Source organism: Solanum tuberosum, unplaced genomic scaffold (assembly GCF_000226075.1).
Source record: "Solanum tuberosum cultivar DM 1-3 516 R44 unplaced genomic scaffold, SolTub_3.0 scf00133, whole genome shotgun sequence".
Taxonomy (NCBI): domain Eukaryota; kingdom Viridiplantae; phylum Streptophyta; class Magnoliopsida; order Solanales; family Solanaceae; genus Solanum; species Solanum tuberosum.
The window spans coordinates 881318-906749 of NW_006239056.1; the positions used below are offsets into that span (position 1 = coordinate 881318).

At 37.2% G+C, this 25432-nt stretch overlaps 4 protein-coding genes across 4 annotated transcripts; 2 read left to right on the top strand and 2 right to left on the bottom strand.

Annotated features, from left to right (window-relative positions):
- Positions 1-5082: 5082 nt before the first annotated feature.
- Positions 5083-6270, bottom strand: LOC107061296 (early nodulin-like protein 3). The gene is made up of 2 exons (XM_015310319.1): positions 6102-6270; positions 5083-5315 (listed from the first exon to the last, which is right to left on the bottom strand). The coding sequence occupies exons 1-2, from the start codon at positions 6268-6270 to the stop codon at positions 5083-5085; spliced, it is 402 nt and encodes a 133-aa protein (XP_015165805.1).
- A 1130-nt stretch (positions 6271-7400) lies between these two features.
- On the top strand, positions 7401-11866 carry LOC102588481 (COP9 signalosome complex subunit 5b-like). The gene is made up of 6 exons (XM_006351091.2): positions 7401-7898; positions 8486-8767; positions 8879-9026; positions 9149-9231; positions 11301-11378; positions 11476-11866. The coding sequence occupies exons 1-6, from the start codon at positions 7476-7478 to the stop codon at positions 11563-11565; spliced, it is 1104 nt and encodes a 367-aa protein (XP_006351153.1). The 5' UTR covers positions 7401-7475; the 3' UTR covers positions 11566-11866.
- Positions 11867-12788: 922 nt separating this feature from the next.
- LOC102588804 (pentatricopeptide repeat-containing protein At1g31430) lies at positions 12789-15523 on the top strand. Its single transcript, XM_015310367.1, has 2 exons — positions 12789-14734; positions 14889-15523. Exon 1 carries the CDS (start codon positions 12825-12827, stop codon positions 14637-14639), a length of 1815 nt encoding a protein of 604 aa, XP_015165853.1. The 5' UTR covers positions 12789-12824; the 3' UTR covers positions 14640-14734; positions 14889-15523.
- Positions 15524-19340: 3817 nt separating this feature from the next.
- LOC102580416 (leucine-rich repeat receptor-like tyrosine-protein kinase PXC3) lies at positions 19341-23174 on the bottom strand. The gene is made up of 2 exons (XM_006351149.2): positions 20542-23174; positions 19341-19880 (listed from the first exon to the last, which is right to left on the bottom strand). The coding sequence occupies exons 1-2, from the start codon at positions 23036-23038 to the stop codon at positions 19570-19572; spliced, it is 2808 nt and encodes a 935-aa protein (XP_006351211.1). The 5' UTR covers positions 23039-23174; the 3' UTR covers positions 19341-19569.
- Positions 23175-25432: the final 2258 nt, after the last annotated feature.

Consider the following 25432-nt stretch of genomic DNA (forward strand, 5'->3'; position numbering starts at 1 on the left):
CCTAAACTTGAACTAATAGAAGAGTGGATCTATGGGCTAGAAGAATAAAAAACTATTAGTTCTCCCACTATGTTGTTGTTCTCGGACTATGTAGCTTTGTATTCATGATATTTTTGGACAGGATTTTGCTAGAGTTAATATGATCGTAGTTTATCAATGACCAGCTGCCTTTGAAATTCGAGGTAATTAAGTTGTGTTTTAGCTTTTTTTAGTTTAGTTTTTTCTTCTGAATTATGCTTTTTTACTTTGTAAAGATACTCAGAAGTAGGATATTCAGTTAGTGAAATGTATGCATATTTCTTTATTAATACAGAGCAATCAAGAATATCCATTTTACCTTTTGGTGGGAAAGGAGGAGTCCCAGGTAGCAAAAGAATGGTCTTATCCAAGGCGACAACTTCTATCATGCTGTCAGATTGAGTGAAGCACATTTAAATTAGGTGACCAGTTCTTTCCTTTGAATAACTTATACTTGTTCTGCAGGTCGACTTTTAAACTATTGTATTAAGGATATTTGATTTAGTGTTTGCAAGTTCATGAGTGTTCTTATATTGGAGCCAAATGGCATTAATAACACTTGTTAAGGTTGGTCCGGATAACTATTAATATGTCTGCTAAGGTTGGTTCAGCTAATCATAGTATGTGACTATCAATGGAACTGGCATAAGTGTAGTTTTTCATTTCTGAAAATGGATCTGAAGCTACAACAAATCATATAGATAAGATAATCTCTGAAATTTTCCTTATTAGGCTGTCGGCTTAAATTATTGGACATTGACAAACAAAAACTTTCTATAAATTAGGTCTAGTTCTAGTGATTAGTAGGAAGTTTTATTGAGTAAATATGCAAGTTTCGAGTTCATATTATCTTTACTTGGCTTATTAGGTTCCACATGTTTGCTTACAAGCTGCTTGTGTCCATTTAATGTGAATTATTGCCCTTCAGTTTTCACAAGGGACAAAGGGCGTAACGGCATCTTATTTTGGAGTTTTTGTCTTTTTGGATAAGGTAAATAATTTTACTAAGAGTTAATGGTCAAAAACACATCCAAACTATCACTTTTTGCGAGTTTCATACCTCAACTATCATTGTTCGCTTTACCTACCTAAACTATCACCCTTGTTGTATTATAACTCACCTTGGTGTTGGGTGGTTCATTTGTGAACATGGAGGGTATAGAATGGTTGTTTATTATCTTAAGATAATATGCTTAAGTGAGTGAGAAACTGATAAAGTCATATGGTACATTAATTCCGCTTGATCCTAACATTCGTAATTTCTAAATATCTCTCGATTATCAAAAGGGGTTCCATCATCTTTCATAAGATGCACATTGTGAACTAGTAGTGTACTACAGGGTTTGGCATCCAATTTTCCAGTTTCTACAAGTAGGTCAAGAATGTACTTTCTGTGTGATAGAAAAATTTCCTTCTTTCTTCTATTCACTTCTACTTCCAAAAAGTATTTCAACTCGCCTATGTCCTTCGTATGAAACCTAGTAGGCAAGAAAGACTTAAAAGGGAAGAGATCCCCTCACAAAAAAAAGTCATGAGTGACTAGTAAAAGGATCAAACATGAAGGTACATGTGGTATACTACCACAAAAGTCCACAGAGATACGAAGCATATTATGAAAGCATTTGCATTCTTTACCTTTTCTATCGGACGGAAGGTTTTATAATTATAATAAGAAAGAAGACAACAAAGAAGAAAACTATTTGTCTCAAGATAAGAAAAAATTATATCATTGAGTATATATTTTTATTCTTGTTAGTGATGCAAAAAAAAGATCTATGGCCTTGTACCACATAACGGGAAAGAAATTCTATTAATCCAACATATGTTATCTAAAGAAAAGGAAAAACCCAGATTCCCTTGTAACACGATCTAACCACTTATAACTAGGGAATGTGCTAAGTCAAAATATATCCTGGACAAGAAATCAAAAGGAAGCTATAATGATGATTCGAGAAAGGGAAGATTTACAAAACCAACAACAACATCATATCCACTGAAATCCCACAAGTGAGGTATGGGGAGGGTAGAGTGTCTATAGACCTTACCATACCTTGGGAAGTAGAGAGGTCATTTCTGACTGACCCTCAACTCAAGGAAAAGCATATCAAAGCAGATCGAAAAAGGAAAGCAGAACCATGACAAAAAATCTCAAAGGGAAAGACATGAAAAATCTTACTTTTTCCCTTCAAATAACTAATCATATCTCTAAAAATTAACTTTCCTAAATACAAAGCATGTTAAAGAATAGTACCAAAAAACATCAGCACAACTAGCAGAACCTGATGATCACAAAGCACAATCAAAGCAAACTTCTGAGTGGATCAATCTACAGTTATAAATTGTATCACCTATGAAAACAAGCATTCAACCAAAAAGGAATCACACATATATATACTTACAACTGTAGATTGATTCATTTTTAGTTGAATGTTTGTTTTCATAGGTGATACAACTTATAACTGTAGATTGATTCACTCAGAAGATTGTTTTGACTGTGTTTTGTGATCATCAGATTTTGCTAGTTGTGCTAACGTTTTTGGGTACTCTTTTTTAACATGCTTTGTGTTTAGTAAAGTTAATTTTTAGAGTTATGATTAGTTTTTTGAAGGAAAAAAACAAGATCTTTCATGACTTTCCCTTTAAGATTTTTTGTCATGGTTATGTAAAACTTTCCTTTTTTGATGTGCTTTTCCTTGAGTTAAGGGTCAATTAGAAATGACCTCTCTGCCTCCCATGGTATGGTAAAGGTCTATAAACACTCTACCCTCCCCATACCTCACTTATGGGATTTCACTGGATATGATGTTGTTGGTTTTGTAATCTTCCCTTTCTCGATCCGCTTTATATGTTTTCCTTGAGCCAAGTGTGTCTCAGAAATAGCCTTTCTACCTCTCAAGGTAGGGATAAGGTCTACGTACACTCTACCGTCCCCAGACTCACCTGTGGGATTACACTTGGTATTTTGTTGTTTGTTGGTTTTGTAAATCTTCCATTCAAATGATCAATAATTTGCTATTTCATGATGTATAAAGGTAATGACGACACAAGAGAATGTACAGTCAATCACACATGGTTGATTTATATATTGTTTTTGGTGTAGATATGCAAAGTGATACTGACATACTTGAATATCATGAGATTCATTTTGTTTCTATCTCAGGAGAGAAACATTGTGTCAACATTTTCTAGGGACTCTTCTTTAACATGGTTTCCATTGTTGAAAATTAATGTGTAGAGATTTGAGTGTTTTTCAAAAAGGAAAAACAAGAATTTGTATAACTTTCCTTTTGATTTTTTTGTCCAAAATATATTGTCTTAGCACATTCCCTAGTTTTAAGTGGTTAGATTGTGTTACAAGGGAATGGAAACTTGAGACATGGAGGCCGAGTTTGATAAAAAATTGTTCAATTTACAAAGCCATGCCAAATCTAAATTGTGGCAAAGCAAATCTATTTTTGAGTGCTTCAGTTGTCTCGAGTCTCTTGCAACTTTCAGTTCAAGAATCAGACATCCTGTATATTCTAGCGACACCAAATTTGGAGCATCAATCTTCCTTGTGCCACCCGAATCGTCCTTAATCTTCAAGACGTTTTGGAATTGAGATCTAGAAATAAGGTGCTCGAGATTCCATCACATGTCCACATGAGGTGATATGATATATCTAAAGATTTCAGATTCTAACATTCAATAACATCCAAATTGTCCGGTGAAGAACTAGAATAATATAAGTGTTCAAGATTGATGCTTTAACACCCTGGTTTCTTGTTGTACAAATAGAAACTGACTTGATCTTTTGAAGATTTAGCAGCTCAATCTTTTTCAACCTTCTGTAACAATGCTCAAGTGTGAGTTAGTGATCGACTTCCATCTCCAACAACTTTCTTAGAAGGCTTTACATTTGAGTGAGGAGCACTAAAAGTATTTTTGACCTCCATCACCTGACAAAAAAGTACTACCATCGCAAGAAAAGATCGCGTTGAAGTGGTTATAAGCGAATTTCGTCATCTGAATAGCAGAATAATCATTTGGCAATGGTAGTTCTTAAATGTTCACATCTTTTCCCTTCTATCTTTGTATACATTCTTTGTTTCCGGGCAGGGGGTGAAGGACATAAGAGAAGATTTTCCTATAGGTAAGGAAGAGGTGAAAAAGGAGCATTAGTCACTGAGCCCATGGACGAAGATAATGATACCAGTTCCATTTTTTATGTTGGGAAAGCACCAACTGCTTATAGAGGAATGTCCGGTTATATATGCAGCTGCAGGGGCGGCTCCTGCTTAGTCACCTCCCTTTGCCCCCTCAGCTAATCTCCCGTTGACGATGAAGACATTTTTTATCTGCATGACTTGTTCACAAATCAGATGTTCTGATTTGATGGAGGAGAAGCTGTTAATGTTGATATTTGTTGCTCACAACCAGATAGGTTGTAAACATTGATACTGCACTTGGTTTTTTGTAGACTTATTACATAATGTTAGACAGTATTACTCTTCTTTAACATCTGTTTATCAATTAAATGGTCCTTAATGTATGGGGTTGGACTAATTTAGTCATTCATATACACCTCGTAATCGTAGAAAAAGTGACCCTTTTCCTACCACCACCACCCTTAATGTATCACTTATTCATACATTAAGGACTATTTCGATTACATGGTATATATGGACTAAAAGGATCACTTTTCTGTACATTAAGGACTATTTCTGTTTAAACACCCCCTTATAACATATTATGTGAACTCCCTGTCTTGTGAAAGTAATAGCCAATGTGATTTTTAGTTGTTGCAGCAAATATATTTCTGGTAATACACAGCAAAGTTCACATTGAAAACAAAACAGTGAGAGAGTGTCCATGAACATCCATTCGCCATCTGAAGCAAGTAAAAGGCGTATAGCTACCACTGGTTCTATGAGTTCAACTGAACTTATTGTCTTCAACTCAAACTATGTGTGCAAAAACAAAAGAAAGAAAATGCATGCATACATATAATAAGATCACAGTCATTCTGAACTCATTAACCGGTTATTATTGCCAAACTTTGAAATATGCACTTAGCTAGTTATCTCAAATTTTATCATCAGAATCATCTTCAATTGGAGCTGCTACATTTACATAAAGCTTCTGGCCATTGATGCAATTAGTATTGTTGCTGGATTTGAAATAATAATCTCCAGGTACCAACATGAATGCTATTGCTGGACTATCTTTGTACTGCCTTGAAGGAATGTTGGAATTGCATGCATAATAGTTGTATTTTCCAATCTCTAGCAAATCCTCTGGCTTTTGGAATCTAAACTCTACAAATAAAATGGTATACACATATATGAATACGTATATATGTACACGAAAAAGTAACTTTCTAAAAGACAAATAAAGTTATGAATCATGTCCAAAGTACACATTTAAGATGTTAGGGGTAGAGCTATCCTTGTCCAAAGAGAGTGAATTGACACCCCCTTCGCCACAAAATCAACACTTTTATTGATTTGATTTGGTTTATGAAGTTATAAAACCGATATAGATGGTTTGATTAGGTAAATGAAAAAAAAAAACGAATCGAAGAACCATCTATGTACTCCCCTAAAATTAGTTGGTACCTTTAATCCTTCCAAAAACGGCTAAAGAAAGACTTCAGGCCAAATTAGATATGAGGAAAGGTTGAAATGACAAGAAGAGTGCTTGGTGAGAAGACAACACCGGAGGAAGGAAATTCTAGCGAATAAGGAAGCACGATCAACTCCGAAAAAAAAGCTTACCTCACAGCCAGTGGTGGAGCCAGAATTTCGACTAACGAGTGTTAAAACATAAAGAAGTTAAAGCGCATAGAAGCCAAGGAGTGTCTATATGTATATATATATACATAAAAAAACATATATTTACCTAACTACACCGTGTAATTTCAGACGAAGGAGTGTCAGTCGACACCCCTCAAATATATGTGGCTCCGCCACCACTCGCCTTTGGCTCCCAAAATAGCATATCAAAATTATAAGAAAGCCTATAGACCCTACATTTGAACCTTCACAAATTTCTATTTGTTCAAGTATGTAAATAAATTGCAAATACGAAGAATTCAAATTTACCTAATTGATCTCCGGGTTTTAACTTGACAGTTGTAGCCCAATCTTCATAGTAAGTAGGGTAAGGAGCAGGACGCCAACCATAGCCTTCTCCAACAATATATCTCTCTGAATTTACTAAGTTCATCAAAACTCCAATAACAAAAAGTAGCAAAATTATAATAAACTGCATATTGTGGTATCTCTTATTTTATTTTTATTTACTAATCCTATTCAAAGCTATATAGTAAGTTAATTACAACAATTAGAGCAATTGAACTAAAATTGCCTTTTATAAATATTCTATCTACTAGTTCTAATTCAACACATTACGTTATTAAAATTTGTATTAAATATTGAATGTTACAACAAAATTAACTTTGCATTAATTATTCCACATCTCATTTCAACAATTGAAACAGAATCGTAAAGTGGTTTGAAGAAAATTTTGGAAAAACGTACTACTAGTTTATTTATTAAGAAAATAAATGAACAAGAATTCTATTATAATTAATCTTTGGCTTTAATTTCCTGCGGGATATGCGTGATGGTTCTACTTGGACCTTCTTTCTTATCGATGGTATTAGCATTATTCTCATAATTTCTTGTTCATCGGGTATCATATGTTTTTTTTGTGCTTTGAATATCATATTATTTTGTTGGCATACTATTCATTCTTATGTATATTTGTATGACTCTTTATTTCACATTATTTCATTGTTGTTAATGTCCTTGTGTTTGCATATCCTTTTTTTTTTCAAACGGTTTGTATATCTTTATTTAATTTTAAATCGAGGGTCTAACAATAACAATTTTTCTATTGCTACGAAATAGAGATACCTTGATATTTATCCTCTCCATGCCTCATTTATAAGGATTTGAGATAGAAGATGATGAGCTTAATTATTAAATTATGAGGAAATTGAAAAAAAATGTAGTCCTATAAAGTTCAATGTCATAATTCAATTGTCCAAATAATCACCTATCCAATCAAACATGACAGACATTGTAATTCATCCAATTACATCAAATCTAGTTACCTGGGTGGCTTTCCAAACAGGCCCTACATAAAACTAATTCCAAACTTATTCTATTCTATTATTTGGACTAAAAATGGTGAAATTAACTAATCTCATAAAATATTCCAATCCATAAAATATCCCTACCTATAAATATATTCATTTTAAAAATATATATTTAACAACCTTGTTATATAAACTAATATCTGTACATAAAGAAATTAAATGTGTAATTTAATTTTTAAAATACTATGTAAAATTAAATTATATAACAAGGTTTTTTCTTAATTCTTTAAATTAATTTTGTGATATTCCACTTATATATAAAATCAGAGAAGAGAGCTCTGCAATTGCTTTCTTCTCCGAAGTTCAGTTCCCAATGGACGCTCTGAATTCTTATGCATCGTCGGCGGCGATGGCACAACAAACCTGGGAGTTAGAGAACAACATCGTGACAATGGACGCGCCGTCGGGGTCGGCACCGGAAAACTCAGCGTCGGATGCCATATTCCACTACGACGATGCGGCACAGACTAAGTTCCAGCGGGAGAAGCCGTGGACTAGTGACCCTCACTACTTCAAGCGCGTGAAGATCTCTGCTCTTGCTCTTCTAAAGATGGTTGTTCACGCGCGTTCTGGAGGTACAATTGAGGTCATGGGACTAATGCAAGGTAAGACGGATGGAGATGCTATTATTGTTATGGATGCTTTTGCTCTTCCTGTTGAAGGAACTGAAACTAGGGTTAATGCTCAAGCTGATGCGTATGAATACATGGTTGAATATTCACAGACCAACAAGCAGGTTAATGCCTTTTATCACTTTTTTTCTTCTTTTTGATGTTGTGGTGTCGATAATGGAGAAGGGTACACTAGCGCTAAACTAGTCAGTTTACAGAGACTTTTCGGATTTAATAAATATTGTAAACTGGTTCAAAAGGGGCAGGACGGTGAGTTGATAGAATTGATTGAGATTGAAACTTTGTTCTTGTTGGTGGCCGGGCCAGTTTTCATTGACTGGGTACCTATTTTGAGCCTCGTGGAAAGAAAATCAAGTTTCGTATGTAGATTTTTAGAATCATTAGCAAAAAGTCAATTCTTTCGGTTGATCTATTGCTTCATGTGTGTTTTTATAATTATAGTCTTGGAGTCTCTATATATATTGTACATATGTATAACTTTAGTAGTTAGTAACTTCAGGTCAAAAATCTTCCTCAAGTCACAAAATTCAATCTTGCTGCACCTAGAAATTCTTTTGAGCTGATTATACTTTATCTGTAGACAATGTTATATAGGATTTATACATTGTGTGTGGATTGGTTTTCTGAATTGGAGTGTGCTTGTCCCAGTAGTTTGTTCAGACCATTCTCTTATTAAGACTTTATGGTATAGGCTGGTCGGCTGGAGAATGTGGTCGGGTGGTACCATTCTCATCCTGGCTATGGATGCTGGCTCTCTGGCATTGATGTATCTACACAAATGCTTAACCAGCAGTATCAGGAACCCTTTCTTGCAGTTGTTATTGATCCAACAAGAACTGTTTCTGCTGGAAAAGTTGAGATTGGTGCCTTTCGAACATATCCTGAAGGATATAAGCCTCCAGATGACCCTATCTCAGAGTACCAGACCATTCCTTTGAACAAAATCGAAGACTTTGGAGTACATTGCAAGCAGGTCAGCCTATTGGCATGAGCGCATGCACTTACACATTTATGTTAAATCTAGGACTTCAACTTCAGCTTTACTCTTGACTGTTAGCTCACCAACTTTTCTCTTAATTTGCAGTATTATTCATTGGATGTTACGTATTTTAAGTCCTCTCTCGATTGCCATCTCTTGGATCTACTATGGAACAAGTATTGGGTGAACACACTTTCTTCTTCTCCTTTGCTTGGAAATGGAGACTATGTTGCTGGACAGATATCTGATCTTGGTAATATCATTGTTGCCTACCTTTTCCACCTTCTTTTATCATCATAATGATTTGATGCCTGGACATGAGTTTACACAATATTGAAACACCTCAAAATTAGTTGATCCCATTAACTCATGCAGCTGAAAAGTTGGAGCAAGCTGAAAATCAACTGCCCCATTCACGTTTTGGGCCCTTAGTGGCAGCCCCTCAAAGGAAGAAGGAGGTATTTTTTTGTTTTCTCTCAAGTCTTGACAATGCATACTCTAACTTACAAGTCTATCTCTTTGTTTGATAATATTAGTTTGACCAATTGAAAAAAGAGAACATTAGTTTGACAGTTCTTAAGTCTTGTGTTTGTTGAACCATTATCTTTGAATCTTTTTGACATGTGATTCCTATTTAGACATTATGAACCTAGGTAATATTTTGTGCTCACAGAGTGGCTGTTTTTGGAACTTTGTAGCTTATAGCATACTAGGCCTCTTGATTATATTTTGCTGGGCTATGAAACTGCTTACAATTAAAATGTGCAAGGATATACAAAGGGAACTAAATATAAATTTGCCTCCAATTGTACATGTTGATTTTTCTCTTCTCTTTTAAATGGTGAGAGTTTGCAAAACCGTATATACTGGAACACCTAATTCGTGCTTATGAAGTTCAACTAGGAGAAAGTAATGCAATACAAGAAGAAAATCAATTTGATTATGGATTAGGTTCATACAACTCTCAGCAATAGCTTGTGCTTGAAGCTCTTATGAGATGGAGAAATGGCCAAGATTGTATGAATGAAGAGTTCTCTTTCTACTTTAACAGAAGATATTGAAGAAAGGTATAGTGGACAGAGAAAAGTCTCATTCCCATGTGAATGTGTGTGAAATAACATCCCTAATAAAAAACTAGTTCATTATGATAATGTGTCAATATGATCTCATCTTAGCTATGAATGGTTTGGCCCTCTATTATAGTAAACCTGTGTAATAAAGACTTTTGTCAAGTAAGAGTGGTGAAAAATAATCACTTGCCAAATTTTGGATCTGTGAACCAGAACTAGGTGTTAAAGAGGGGACCTGCCATCATTATTGAACTTCTTTGTTTAATACCAACAGGTGCCTGTGTTTTCGTCGTTACATTAGGGGTTTGAGATTTTTCTTTGGGGGGTAGGAGGGGGGAGCAGACACATATAAGTGATGAGAAAGCGGTCAAAGGCAAATGAGTGGAAAACAAAAACCCTATGATTATGGTAGCAACTAACCTAGTGAAATTTTGAGGATAAACTTTGTGATTACTTATTTGGTAAACCAGTCTTGTGCCTTGGGCACTGGTTTTCAGTCTTCATGTGTTCTTTCCACTTCCCTTTGCACATGCAATATTTATACAGAGGAAAGTAGATCCCAAAAACAATTGAACCAACCATTTCTATTCCCCCCATTTCCAAAGCCTATTTTAGTAGGCATGTAACCATTTTGTTCAAAATTAGTGGTGGTGGAAGTTACAGAATCCGAGAGGCGTGAGAGGTTGGTTATAGTGGATGTCAGGAGTGCTAGAGGCAGGACAAAGAAGTACAGGGGTATAGATGATTTCGCTGGACATAGCACACTTGCGGCTTAATGTGGACCTGATCCTAGAAAGGAAAGTTAGGATGTTGAGAATTAAGGTAGAAGGTTAGTAGCGTTATAGCACCTTTAGGTGGGTGAGGCGGGGGGCTAGTCCCCATTTCTCCTACTAGCAGTATTCTTGTTTAGTACTTGGGTAGTATCTTCTACTTCGTCCATTTGTTACATGTTACCTTTATTGGTGGACAAGATCAGGGAAGTGAGATTGAGATGGTTTGGATATGTGAAGAGGGGATGCGCAATGCCCCAATAAAGAAATGTGAGAGGTTTGTTATAGATAGTGGGTACGAGAAGAAGTAGAGTAATTGTGGGTACTTGTAGAAAGGGATGAACTTGATAGAAGTACCAAGGTGAAGCCTTTCGCTTTCTTGGTACTTCAATACCCTTTTCATGTATGTTTTGTGAAGCATAACATCAGTAATTTGCTGCGGTAGGTAATGATGTGCCATAGTGTTTCACTTCACTATTTGTATTTGCGCTATTGGGCTTGATTATGCCATAGTTACCTAGTCTTGACCTGCAACTCCAGACTATGCATTGAATGCTATCATATTTTTACTTCAATTTTCTGTAGTCTTTTGTCCTTTATTTTTTATCTTCCTTACTTATACTTGCTTCAGTAAATTGCAGAATACAACATGCATGGTACTAAACGTGTTGGTCCTTTGACTTGCAGGAAGAATCTCAGCTTGCTAAGATTACACGTGATAGTGCTAAGATTACTGTCGAGCAAGTTCATGGCTTAATGTCGCAGGTATACACTGTTGTATTCTTACATTAGTTGCATATCATTCATATTTGAATATCCAGCAATGTTTTGACAGTCGGATGTATTTATCCTTGGTTTTCAGGTTATTAAAGACATTCTTTTCAATAGCGTTTGTCAGTCAGGCAAGTCGCAGACGGAACCCTCTGATCCAGAGCCCATGATCGAAACCTGAAAAGTTTCATCCTATTAGTCCAGATGTAGATCTGTTTCTAGGTTTCTTTTTGCAGTTAACTAAACATACAGCTTTGACTCTATTATATGTAGGTCCAAAGGGGTGAAAGTTTTAAGATGGCCACCCCAGATATAAATTATCATTGCTGTTTAATGTTTTGAAGATTTTGCCAAATCTTTCACTAGTTCGTTTCCCTGTCTTCCTTTCTTTTGTTAGTTAGAGAAGTTCTGTAAATCATGAACCATCCTTTTTATGAATGGTACTACATCCATCTTGTATTAGATCGACATTTTCTATTTTACATGGTGATTAAGAAATCATTAATAGATTGATCAACTTTACTATTTTGCACTTTGTTCATATTGATTAATCTCTTGAAAAAAGAAATTCTTAGATCTTCAAAATTTGTTTAAACTTTCTAAATGCTATATTAACCGTAGGGGTAAAATAGGAAAATTTTAATTAATTTTATCTTGATTTAATAAGTGATTAAGTAATATGAGACAAATATTTTTAGTAAGATGTCCATTTATTGTGGAATGGAAGGAGTATAAAGATGGAAATTCCTCTCTTGACCTCCAGCCCCTGAACCTTTGGAGTAGTTGGCTAATAGCAATGGACGACCGTTTTGAGTTCAAGCTTTGAATATGTAACTTTTGGAGTTATTGGCTACTTTTCTCCATTGTATGATTGTGGACATGTTCATATTCAAAGTAGAAGAATATATAATGTATTGACCTTGTATAATATTGCATGAAAGGCATTTATAAACAAATCTGAGTTAAATCGGATAACAAACTCAAAATTCGAACTACGATAATTGAATAAATATTGACCATAGTCGTAGCCATATCAATTTGAGTATAATTTACTAAACCATCATTTGCCTTTATATTACTCCCTCTGTCACTTTTAATTGTCATGTTACACTTTTTGAAAGTCAATTTGATTAATTTTCAAAATTAAATTAGATTACATTAATTCAATATTTTAAACAAAAAATTTAAATATTCAAAAATTATACAAAAAGTACTATAAATTTCAATTTTTTTGCTTATCAATATGATGAAAAAATACATTGTAAAATGTTAATCAAAGTTATTATCGTTTTGACTCTAAAAAAGAAAACTATGACAATTAAAAGTAGACGGAGGGAGTAATATATAATATACATAATCAATATTTTTATACCTTTCTATTTATTGAAAAAAGTTGGTTCTTTTGCAACCTGTGTTCTATTCCCTAAATCCTATAATATAATGTCTTCAATTAGGTCAATTTCCAATACACTTGACACTAAAACTTGCTTTGAGCTTCTTAAGACTTGCAAATCCATTACAAAACTCAAACAAATCCATGCCCAAGTTATCATTCTCAATTTCCACAAACACATTGGCATTTTACACAAGCTATTAGCTTTTACCACTCATGATGATACAGACTTTAATTACGCCAAGAAAATCTTTAGTTGCTGTGAGAACCGAACATTGTTTATGTACAATGTAATGATTAAAGGGTATGTGAAAACGGGTCAATTCAAGAAACCCCTTTTCTTGTTTGATGAATTAAGAATACATGGCTTGTTTCCTGATAATTTTACTTACCCATTTGTGTTTAAAGCTATTGGTGAGTTGAAAATGGTGAAAGGAGGTGAAAAGATTCATGGGTATGTCTTGAAATCTGGTGTTTTGTTTGATAACTATGTGGGTAATTCTGTTATGGATATGTATGGTTTGTTTGGTTATGTGGAGAGTTTGAACAAGGTGTTTGATGAAATGCCTCAGAGAGATTCGGTTGCTTGGAATATATTGATTTCTGGATTTGTTAGATGTGGTAGGTTTCGGGATGCTGTTGTGGTTTACAAGAAGATGAGGGAGGAAAATGGTGCTAGGCCTGATGAAGCTACAGTTGTGAGTACTTTGTCAGCTTGCGCTGCGTTGAAAAGCTTGGAACTTGGTAGAGAAATTCATGGATATGTTGTTGAAGAGCTTGAGTTCAGCCTTATTATTGGGAATGCATTGGTAGATATGTATTGTAAGTGTGGGTGTTTGATGGTGGCTAGGGAGATATTTGATGATATGCCAATGAAAAATGTGATATGTTGGACTAGTATGGTGTCGGGGTATGTTAATAGTGGTCAATTGGATGAAGCTAGAAAGCTTTTTGAGAGGAGTCCAGTAAGGGATCTAGTTCTGTGGACAACTATGATTAATGGGTATGTGCAATTCAATCGTGTTGATGATGCAATGGACCTATTTCGTTCGATGCAAATGCAGGGAATTAAACCTGACAAATACACACTGGTTGCTCTTCTCACTGGTTGTGCTCAGTTAGGAGCCCTGCAGCAAGGGGAATGGATTCATGATTACATGAAGGAAAACAGAATAACTGTTACTGCCGTTGTTGGTACTGCCCTTATAGAGATGTATGCAAAGTGTGGTTGTATAGAAAAATCGATGGAAATATTTGATGAATTAGAGGAGAAAGACACTGCATCTTGGACTTCAATTATTTGTTCTCTAGCCATGAGCGGGAACACTAGGAAGGCACTGGAACTGTTCTCAGAAATGGAACAAGCTGGATTTCACCCTGATGATATCACTTATATTGGAGTGTTAAGTGCATGTAGCCATGGGGGCTTGGTAGAAGAAGGTCGCAAGTATTTCCATGCAATGAGTAGGATTCATGCAATTCAGCCAAAATTAGAACATTATGGTTGTTTGATAGACCTACTTGGTCGTGCTGGGCTCCTAAGTGAAGCTGAAGTAATGATATCTCAGATACCCAATAGAGACAATGAGATTATAGTTCCAATATACGGGGCTTTGCTCAGTGCCTGCAGAATTTACGGCAATGTTGATGTTGGTGAACGTGTGGCTGAACTGCTCATGGAGATTGAATCTTATGATTCTAGCACTCATACACTTCTGGCAAACACCTATGCATCTGCTGGCAGATGGGAAGATGTATTAAAGGTCAGAGGAACTATGAGGGATTTAGGTGTTAAGAAGTCACCTGGATGCAGTTCAATTGATATCAGTGGAAATGTGCACGAGTTCATTGTTGGACATTAATCCACTTGAAATGAAATATGATATTTGTTTGGTAGCATCTCTTAGCTACTTCTAGGTGCAAGTTCATACAAGTTTCTGACAGTAGATAGGTTCAGGTGATTTATGACTTGATCTTCTTTCCCGTTGGACTTGATTCAGTCTTTTCATGGTGCTTATTTTTCATCTTGCTTTCATGAGAAAAACTTTTGATCTCTTGGATGTGGTCAATTTATTGAACATCCAATTTGGTGCTCTATTTACTCCATACAGGAGTACTACAAGCGAGATGGTCAGCATAGATGGGTGAAAAAGCTCCAGCGCTATTACATCTCCACTGCAGAGTGGATACAGACATGAAGTCTTTCCTCTCTAGCAATCTGGTTTGCTTGCGACTGCATTGGTTGATGATGGTCTTCAAAAGGTTTGAGTTGATGGACAGAGAATATGGGTCAGCGGTTAGCATTGCTGATATGTCAGGAAGAGTCGGATGGGTGGTTGAAGCAGTTGTTTTTCCTCAGCAGTTGGGTGAGAAGGGTGATGTCTTGGGATTATCTGGATTGATTCTTGCTTCCTACTGAGTTCATAGACATCTTGAACCGGAGAAAGTAGTTGCCAGTAAGCTGTGTGAAATATCAGAGTATGCAAAGGAAGGAAATTGGCTGTCCACCGCAGGTGTTAGAAGGGGAATGTGCAGAGTGGGTTCGTAAAAGGAGGTTAGCTGTACTTGGATTGACATATCTGACTGTTCTAACTGTTTTATACCTAATGAAAAGAAGCATCCGTGTGCTGCTAATATGCTAGAAAACTAGCGATTAATATGAAGAATGCTGCATATAATTCTAAACTTGACACGACCCAATTTCTCGAGTCATGATGACACCTACTATAACGCACCAGTAGGTAAGCCAACCCGTAACTCGGAACAACAAGTAATGGGTCTGAGGGAAGAAACTAAACAAGAGTAGGCAAAATTTAAGATAACAATATAAACAGGCGGAAGCAAAACCAAAACATATATATATAAATAAAGATCCCTCCCAGAACCTGGAAGTCACTAAGCAAGATCGCAATACTTGATCCACTACTAAGGACTCACCCACCGGGGTTGAAACATGAATCGGCTCTGCCAAAGACTCAGACCTCATACCCAATTGGGGGAAGCAAAATAACAGATACATACGAGAATGTGTACCCGGGATCAAATAATAATGTAGCAGGCTGATGGCATAATAAAAGCGTACCTGTGGTGACATCGTCAGATGCCTCAGCCGCCGCCCTCGTCGGGGCTGCATAGAAATGGCCCTGAGCACCTCTGCCCGATGCATCTGATCTACCACCTAACGTGCCTCCTCGAGCTCCGCCTCTGGTACCCTGTCCCGACGATCTTGGTCCTGACCACCACCTCTAGCTGGAGAGGGCACTACTGAAACTGGTCTAGGTCCAAAGGGAGCTGGTACAATCGCCCCTCGCCCTCGCCCTCGCCCTCGCCCTCGCCGGGGGCACCCTCTGGACCAATGGTCAAGAGCACCGCAATCAAAACACCCCGAAGCTGAACGCCCTGAAGTAACCTGACCGTGGTAAGAAGGGAGGGAATCTGATCCCCTTGAACTCTGGCCCATACTAGGACCACCCTGTTGATGTTGGCCACCCTCAGAAGCAGATAATGCCGCCTGAACAGGCCGACTGGACTGACCATGCTGGAACGTCTGGCGGGGCCTATCATAGGAGTCCCTCCCTCTAGTCTGGGACCCGATGTAGCTGCCCTGGTAGCATGCCCTCTTATCGCTGCCCCCTTGGGCCTCGCGATGAATATGCTCCATGGATCGGGCATGGTGGACCATATTAAGAAATGAACGGCCGACTGAAACCAAATGCTCTGTGTCGACCTTCAGACGGTACTGCAACCCACGTACGAAACAACGAACTCTTTCCTCCTCCGTATCTCGGGCCGGTGCTGCAGCCCTGCCTCGACCACGGGGTCGGCGTCTACCCCAAGTTAGGGCTCTGTCTCCAGGCCCGATTGCATCACCCTCGGTTGCACCGCCTCGCGTGCGAGCCATCCCCCGAAAGAGTGAAATAAGTGAGATTTCAAGGAACCAATAAGACACAAGCTGCACGAAGTGAAACAAAAGAGGAAATTTTCCTAAAGACATCATGTAGCCTCCTGAAGATAAGTTACGAACGTCTCCACAAGACTCTACTAGACATTAGCATTGTACAAGTGAGACCGGTGAACCTGGAGCTAAGCTTGCCCCGCCTCCCGAATCTCATCACGCCCTTCATAGGAGATACTCGGAGAAATACCCGGTCGCCAACTACAAACCTCAACGGCCGATCGGGTATTTCTCCGATTATCGCCTATGAAGGGCGTGATGAGATTCGGGAGGCGGGGCAAGCTTAGCTCCAGGTTCACCGGTCTCACTTGTACAATGCTAATGTCTAGTAGAGTCTTGTGGAGACGTTCGTAACTTATCTTCAGGAGGCTACATGATGTCTTTAGGAAAATTTCCTCTTTTGTTTCACTTCGTGCAGCTTGTGTTTTATTGGTTCCTTGAAATCTCACTTATTTTATTCTTTCGAGGGATGGCTCGCACGCGAGGCGGCACAACCGAGGGTGATGCAACCGAGCCTGGAGACAGAGCCCCAACTTGGGGTAGACGCCGACCCCGTGGTCGAGGCAGGGCTGCAGCACCGGCTCGAGATACGGAGGAGGAGAGTGTACGTGGGATGCGGTACCGTCTGAGGGTCGACACAGAGCATTTGGTTTCAGTCGACCGTTCATTTCTTAATGTGGTCGACCATGCCCGATCCATGGAGCATATTCATCGCGAGGCCCAAAAGGGCAGCACATCGGGTCCCAGACTAGAGGGAGGGACTCCTATGATAGGCCCCGCCAGACGTTCCAGTCAGCCTGTTTAGGCGGCATTACCTGCTTCTGAGGGTGGCCAGCATCAGTAGGGTGGTCCTAGTATGGGCAAGAGTTCGAGGGGATCAGATTCTCTCTCTTTCTACCGCGGTCGGGTTACTTCAAGGCATTCAGCTTCGGGGTGTTTTGATTACGGTGCTCTTGACCATTGGTCCAGAGGGTGCCCCCGGCGAGGGGCGATTGTACCAGCTCCCCTTGGACCTAGACCAGTTTTAGCAGTGCCCTCTCCAGCTAGAGGTGGTGGTCAGGACTAGGATCGTCGGGACAGGGTACCAGAGGCGGAGCTCGGGGAGGCAGGTTAGGTGGTAGATCAGATGCATCGGGCAGAGGTGCTCAGGGCCATTTCTATGCAACCCCGACGAGGGCGGCGGCTGAGGCATCTGACGATGTCACCATATGTACGCTTTTATTATGCCATCAGCCTACTACAATATTATTTGATCCCGGTCCACATTCTCGTATGTATCTGTTTATTTTGCTCCCAGATCGGGTATGAGGTCTGTGTCTTTGGCAGAGCCGGTTCATGTTTCAACCCCGGTGGGTGAGTCCTTAGTAGTGGATCAAGTATTGCGATCTTGCTTAGTGACTTCCAGGTTCTGGGAGGGATCTTTATTTTTATATATATGTTTTGGTTGCTTCCGCCTGTTTATATTGTTATCTTAAATTTTGCCTACTCTTGTTTAGTTTCTTCCCTCAGACCCATTACTTGTTGGCTTACCTGCTGGTGGGTTATAGTAGGTGCATATGACCAAGAACTGTCACATGTTGATTTCCTGGCGAATGAAGGTGACAGACATGAAGATTTGCTAGTTTGGGAAATGCAATCAAGGAAATGGAGTTTTTGCTCTTGGCTGATTTAGGTAATGTTGCTTATGAAAGATTCTAGGATTTTTAATTATAAAATGGCTGAGAACTGTAACATTAAGGTGCTAACAAGGAAATAACCTTGTCTAGGCAAGCCATTAGGGGGCTGTTTTACCATGACAATTGTGAGTATTTGAAAAAAGTAATTTTTGTTTTCAAAGTGAAAAATGATTCTTGAAAATTGGAGTTGGGTTTGGCCATGGATACAAATTGAAGTTGTTTTTGAATTTTTGTGAGTAGTTTGGAGTGAAAACAACAGTATTTTCAAATTCCTATGATTCCGAGTTGAATTCCGGATTTTTTCAAAATTTTATGGACCAACATGTTTTACGGAGCTGAAAAAGAGAGAAAAAATCATGACCAAACGCTAGGTCTTTTTCTAGAGCAAATGTTTGTCCTAATGAGAGCATACCAAGCCCAAGACATAATTTCAGCCAGCTAGTATCAGCTATATGTCTAAGACACCTTAGAGTAGACAAAGGATTTACTTAAGCATTATTTAGCATTATAAGAAGAGAATATTAAACAAATCGCTAGCACCTAGTTAGGGTGTGTAAACTTGATATCAAAGCATTGATTTTCTTGTGAGTCATGGACCAATGTCATAATGGAATCTATACTTCTAATATGTTGTGCGCTGTATCCATATTTTGTGATTCTGTGGAGGGATATTAGGTTTTCTTATGTGTTATTTTAGATTTCTTTCAATGTTGGTAAAGTCATGTCTAGAGCCAAATAAGTGTTAACTATAACTTATTTAGGAGGAGCAGGAGATAGCACCTCACCATAGATCAGTGAGATCCCAGCAAGGCAAAAGGAGTGATAAATTTGTTCAGATTGAGACTTTTCCTCTTATTCCCCTGCTTCCCAACCAATAAGAAGGTGGAAAGAATTTGCTCTCACCCAATGGGATAGTATAGACAAGCATATGATTGACACTATTAATTATCTTTCTTAAGAGGTGCAAAAATCTTAAACTACATAATAAGGACATTGAGGTCTAAGCTTTTCAGACTAGCCAAAAATGTTGTTGCACCGGTGTCGGATCATCCCAAAATGCACTACCTTTGGGGGATACAACACGCAACCGACATCATCTTTTTTAAGAGTCTGAGCAACATAACATGAGGTAGAAATATAATGGTACTATACGATGTGTGATTAAATACCAAACTGTTGGCCCAAAGTTAGCAAAGTCTCTAGTAATTCTTTGGCATCAGGTCTTTCATTTGGAGAGACTCTTAAGCATTGCAGAGCAATTTCAAGCACTAGAAGCATTTGTTGATGAACTTGAACCGAATTTCCACTCACTCTGCTGTCAACAACTTCACCCAAATCTTCATGCTGAATTATCCACTTAGCCAACTCTGTTCCTTCACTAATTGCTGGTTTCCCAGTTAGCAGCTCAAGCATTATTACCCCAAAGCTATACATATTACCAGCCTCAGTCACTTTCATCACAGAAGCATATTCTGCGAAAACAAACATTACATGAAAAATCATTCTTATAAAACAGAGAGAAAATAAGCACTAGTAGTTATTTAGTGAAGCTGGCATCCTGCATAAAAGAGAAAGAAATCTAATAAATTGGTGTCATAAATTCGATTGATGTAAAGTTCAATCACATTGAATACTTTCCTTCCCCTTCCTTCTATCCCGATCTTACCACTTAAAAAGACATTAACTATATGGAGTAACGTAGTCAGTTAAGTTTCTACTGCTGATTTCAACTTATTTGAAACTCAAGTGTAGTAGTTGTAGTAGTTGTTGTAGTAGTATAAGAACAGGAACTATAAATGGTCCTTAAAGTAACAAAAACTAAGAAAATGAAAGTTGGTTCGTGTTGGTTTATGGACGGCACTATATCTCTGTGTTGTAGTTATCATCCTACCCAATTAGATATAATTTCTGGTTTCAAACTCTCAAGATACAACAAACCATAAAGTTTCTTGATGAAGAATCTGACAAAGGGATTCTTGATAATCCTAAAGGACTCTGAATTGCCTTGTAGGTAAAATAGTGTGCAAAGTGAAGTGAGTGATTGTAAAGACATGAATTAAAGAACATTCAATAATTACTTGTTTAAGATTTGAATCACATCATCGTCGCAAAAGCAACGAAGGATCAGTTTACCTGGAGGAACATATCCCACTGCTACAGAAAATTGTGAAGAATTAAATGCCCTCCCTAGCTCAATATCTCCAATTACGGGCTGGTTCAAATGTTTCATAAAGATGCTGCTTGATGAAACATGGAGGAGGAGGATCTGATCGCTGAAGAGAGAGCCTCCATGTAAGATAGCCAAACCTCTACAAATGCCAACAGCTATGGCGAAGCGACTTCTCCAGTCTACAACATTGTCATCACATCTTCCATGAAGGAGGTCATAGAGTGTTCCATGTTGAGGGTATTCATAAAAGATAAATGCATTATCAGACTCCACAGCATAAGCAAGGGGGACCATGGTGTAATTGCTAAGGTGGCATATATTAACAAGCCCTTGTTTGAAACTTTCAAAGCTATGCAAGTTAAACGACTTGCTCTTCTTCGTAATCTTCTTGATGCAATAGTACATACCACAAGGCATTATAACCTTGTAGTAAGTGTAGAACTCATTGCTTTGCATAATGTTAATTGGCCTACAAACTGCAGCCATGGTCTTGGACAGTGTAATTTGAGACTTGTGGAGGCTATCGTCAGTGATCCAACAAACCTTAGTTCGGTGCAGGCTATTTGAAACAACGTACTGTATACAAAATTTTGCAAATATACCAAAACCAAAGCCACCTAAAACAAAGAGGAGGAGGACTATGGTTGATGACAATGTCTTGCCCTTTTTGTCATTGTATTCCAATTTTGCAACTGCGGAAGGATAGATCAGATCCCCATTTCCACCTGTCTCAACACTGACAAAGCTTTCAAACTCTGGAACAACTCCAGACAGTTGATTGTTTGAAAGCACCAACCTAGTCAAGCCTCTCATTCCCGTCAGGTAGTCTGGAATCTGACCCGAGAACCTGTTGTAAGAGAGATCCAAAACTTCCAATGAAGTCAATCTCGAAAAACTACTTGGCATAGGTCCTTGAAAAAGATTGTGACTCAGATTCAAAGCAATCTGTAAACTCAAAGGCATATCAGGAATAGGTCCACCGAGTTGGTTCCCTCCAAGTTGGAGTTCTAACAGCACATTTAAGTTACTAATGTCAACCGGAATTCGACCACTTAGATTATTCGCCTGCAAATTCAAGTTTGTGAGATTTCTCAAACTTGATAACCAACTTGGAATGGAACCAGTCAACAAATTCCAGCTGAAATTGAGCCTCTGCAATCTGTTCAACTGTGAAATGTTACTTGGAATTTCTCCAACTAGGTTATTGGACTGAAGACTCAGTACCTGAAGATTAGAAATATCACCCAACTCAACAGGAATAACACCACTCAGCTTATTCTGGGCTAAGTTCAAAAGGGCCAACTTTTGGCACTTCCCCAATTCAGAAGGAATTGGTCCAGTTAACTGGTTGTTGTCCAGTTCCAAGTAGGTCAAACTTTGAAGGCTTTCAAAGGAAGCAGATGGAAATGATCCATTCAAAGCATTTTGCCCCCATCTCAACCTGATCAAACTTATCGACATGTTTGAAGGAACAGGTCCCTCTAAATTATTGGAAGTGAGATCAACAAACTGCAAGTTCATTGGGAATAAGAGGTCCTGAGGAATTGTACCATTTAATCTGTTAAAACTGAGGTCCAAATTCCTCAGATATGTGGTTATACCAAAGGGTATATTTCCAACAAAAAAATTCTGATTCGCAGCAAAACGTGTCAGCGTTGTGATATTCCTAAGGGATTGTGGGATTGTGCCACTCAATCTATTGGTTGACAAAATCAAGACTTGCAATTTTGAAAGTTCACCTAATCTATCAGGAATTACACCAGATAGGAAGTTTAGAGATAGGTCAATCAAAGTTAAGTTACCAAAGTTCACAATTTGAGTGGGGAATTCACCTTCAAAAGAATTTGCAGAAAGATGAAGCTCCTCCAGAAGATTAAATTTTCCAAGACTGGTAGGAACTGACCCATTAAACATGTTAGAGCTAAGGTGCAAACTCTTGAGTGAATTCAATCCATCCAACTGCAAGTCAACTTTCCCCTTCAAGCGATTAAAAGAAAAGTCTAAAGACTCCAACTTTCCAAAACCAGTGAAAGTAGGCAAAAAACCCTCCAATTTATTCCCACTAAAGTTCAACAATTTCAACCCACTAATTCCCCCACAAACAGTGATGAACTCATTTGGGATAGAGCTCAAAAAGTTTTGGGAAACATCAATAGACTCCAAAGTATCAATTTGACAAATAACAGGCAAGAATTCAGAGCTAGAAATAGTGAACAATGAAAAGGTAACTTTGGTAAGGGAAGAATTGTTAGAATTGCAAGAAATCCCTTTCCAAGAACATGGGATTGAGTTTCTATCAATCCCATTCCATGCAAAAGAAGAACCAGTATCATTCTGAAGCAGATCATAGACCTTTGTCATGGCATTAATTTGATTTGGGGGCAATTGGGAAAGCACCAAATGTAAAAAGAAAGACAAGTACAGAATAGAAGGAAGATAGACAAACATTGTGGCTTGCATTTGGTTTCAAGAATTGAACTGACAAACTTCAGTAGGCAATATTATGCATGCACATAATCCAAGTCATTATTAACAAAGGAGAAAGATCAACAGGAGACTTGAAAGACCTTTGACTCATGCAACAGTTCCACTACTATGATAGTTAGAATTCTAGTCAGTTTGGTTAAAGTTTCTAAAAACAGCTTATTTTTTTTTTTTGATAAAAATAACAGTTAGTCTATATTCATCCACAGGTATACTACCTCAAAAGTGTAGTTCCCCTCCAAAAGTGTTGTAGTTACATAGGATCCTATACCTACCAAGTTACAGCCAGTCTATATTTGTGCTGATTACTTCTGAACTATCTAAGACTACTTGTTTACACCAAAAATAATACAGGGCTAAACATTTAAGCTTAAATCTTTGTATGTTGCTCTGCTTTCCTTCATGACATCTCTGGTTCCTCTCTAGCCATACTGTCCACCATATACATGATGGGACCATCTTCCATCTCTCCTCCTTTCTTCCTGCATTTCCATCTCTATTCCAGCACTTCAAAACCTCTTTGATCCTTCCTGGTTTCACCCATGTAATTTCTCTCATATTGGTGAACATTTGCCACAGCTTATTTTGAAAAGTATTTTTTTATAAATATGATTTTCAAATAAGTATTTTTGGCGAGAAGCAGTTTATGTTTGACCAAAAAATTTAAAAAACATTTTTTGAGCGGCAATTAATGTTCGACAAGCGTTTTTAAAATGCTTCTAAATGATTGGTAGGTTGTATTAGAGATTCTAATACATGTATTAAGTAGGATATTTATTTAATCAGTTGTTTGGTAAGATTTTCATCTTATGTATAACTTATACATGATTTATACACCTTATTCAATATTATAGGGTGTATAATTAATACATTGCAAATTATGGTATGAGTAATGCAAGGGTTATTATTATATGAATAAGCATGGTTAAAGACAAAATTGTCTTTAATACATTAAACCAAATAGTGGATAAGAAATATTCCCAGCATTAGGTTTGTGTATCGGTCCGGTTTGAGTTTGATGTTTATCGGTTCAACTTATTGATTATCAATGTGTAGACATGCTAAATTGTTATATACCCATTAAAATATCACTATCGATCATTGGTCATTATCGGTTAACGGTTAAGATTTCACATAACAAGATCATTTAAAATCACATAGAAACGAGAGTTTCAAAAAATCACATAGAAACGCTGACAGACATTTTGCTCAAAAGCAAGCATTGTCACACTGTAGAATAACCGAGAGTTTGAGATAGTCATAAATGAAAGTATGGAACTAAACCCCAAGTCAATGACTCTATATACCGAATGATATAAATTATTTTATTAATTTACTATCATATTACCGGTGAACCCGTAAGAAAAATCCTCAAACCGTTAAGAATGGATAATTTTATATAAAAAAAAGTTAAGATTAGTATTAAAACCACTAAATCATAACACATTATTGATAAATCAATAACTTCTTTTAGTTCGAGTTATTGATTTTGATTTGATTTTGAATAGCCCTACCAGCATAATTAATTCAAGCATTACTAAGACACTCTATTCAACACCATTTTTATACATTTTACCAAAAAATTCAGGTGTATTTTCTCAAAAATGTTTTCAAAAAGGTGCTTTCGGAAAAAAAAAAACTATTTTGTTTAACTTGTAAAAAATAGTTTCAGCTACTCGTTGGAAGTATTTATTTTCTCCTAAAAACTTAACCAAACATTTTACTTTTCTAAAATAAGTATTTTTTGAAGAAAAAATAATATATTTTTAACCTTAAAAACTTGATCAAACGGGCTATTAATCTCCCTTGCATTGTAGACATGATTAATACTCTCATTCATATGTTACTACTAGTAAAATTATTCGCCCCTCGCGCAGGAATTTAATATCATGGAATTTATAGATTGTAATATCTTATCATTTATCCTTCAATCAATCATCTTTAATTTGATTTTATAATTTATCCTTTTGCTTCCGGGAAGGGTTACTATTTGGTATGTTTGGGGAATCAAATGAACATCAATCTGAGATATTAAATTTTCTAATAAATAAATAATCGTTTGTGAAGGGATAAATAAATTTTAAAAGGCTGAAAAAATGAACAAATATTCTAATATTAACATGTAGAAAGTTCAGCCCTACCTTTTGCTTTACATATATCATTTTAAAGTTCCTCATTTAAATATATCATAAGAAATTATTAAAGTGAAATAGTAAAGGGAGAATATATCATATTGTTATATATACTTGAAAGGGAAAAATATTACACAAAACTATTTAGTTTGTTTGGGTGCTTTCTAAAAATCCGCATACCAGAGTGATGAAGTTCAATTTGAAACTACACTTCTATTCCAATCGCAATGTTGAGAAA

Coding starts and splice junctions, on each gene's coding strand:
- LOC102588804 (XM_015310367.1), top strand. CDS start 12,825: ATGTCTTCAATTAGGTCAATTTCCAATACACTTGACACTAAAACTTGC.
- LOC107061296 (XM_015310319.1), bottom strand. CDS start 6,270: ATGCAGTTTATTATAATTTTGCTACTTTTTGTTATTGGAGTTTTGATG. Junction 5,316..6,101: donor AAAACCCGGAGATCAATTAG/GTAAATTTGAAT, acceptor TTTTATTTGTAG/AGTTTAGATTCCAAAAGCCA.
- LOC102580416 (XM_006351149.2), bottom strand. CDS start 23,038: ATGCAAGCCACAATGTTTGTCTATCTTCCTTCTATTCTGTACTTGTCT. Junction 19,881..20,541: donor AGTGGGATATGTTCCTCCAG/GTAAACTGATCC, acceptor TTGTTTTCGCAG/AATATGCTTCTGTGATGAAA.
- LOC102588481 (XM_006351091.2), top strand. CDS start 7,476: ATGGACGCTCTGAATTCTTATGCATCGTCGGCGGCGATGGCACAACAA. Junction 8,768..8,878: donor TTGGAGTACATTGCAAGCAG/GTCAGCCTATTG, acceptor CTTAATTTGCAG/TATTATTCATTGGATGTTAC. Junction 9,027..9,148: donor TGGACAGATATCTGATCTTG/GTAATATCATTG, acceptor TAACTCATGCAG/CTGAAAAGTTGGAGCAAGCT.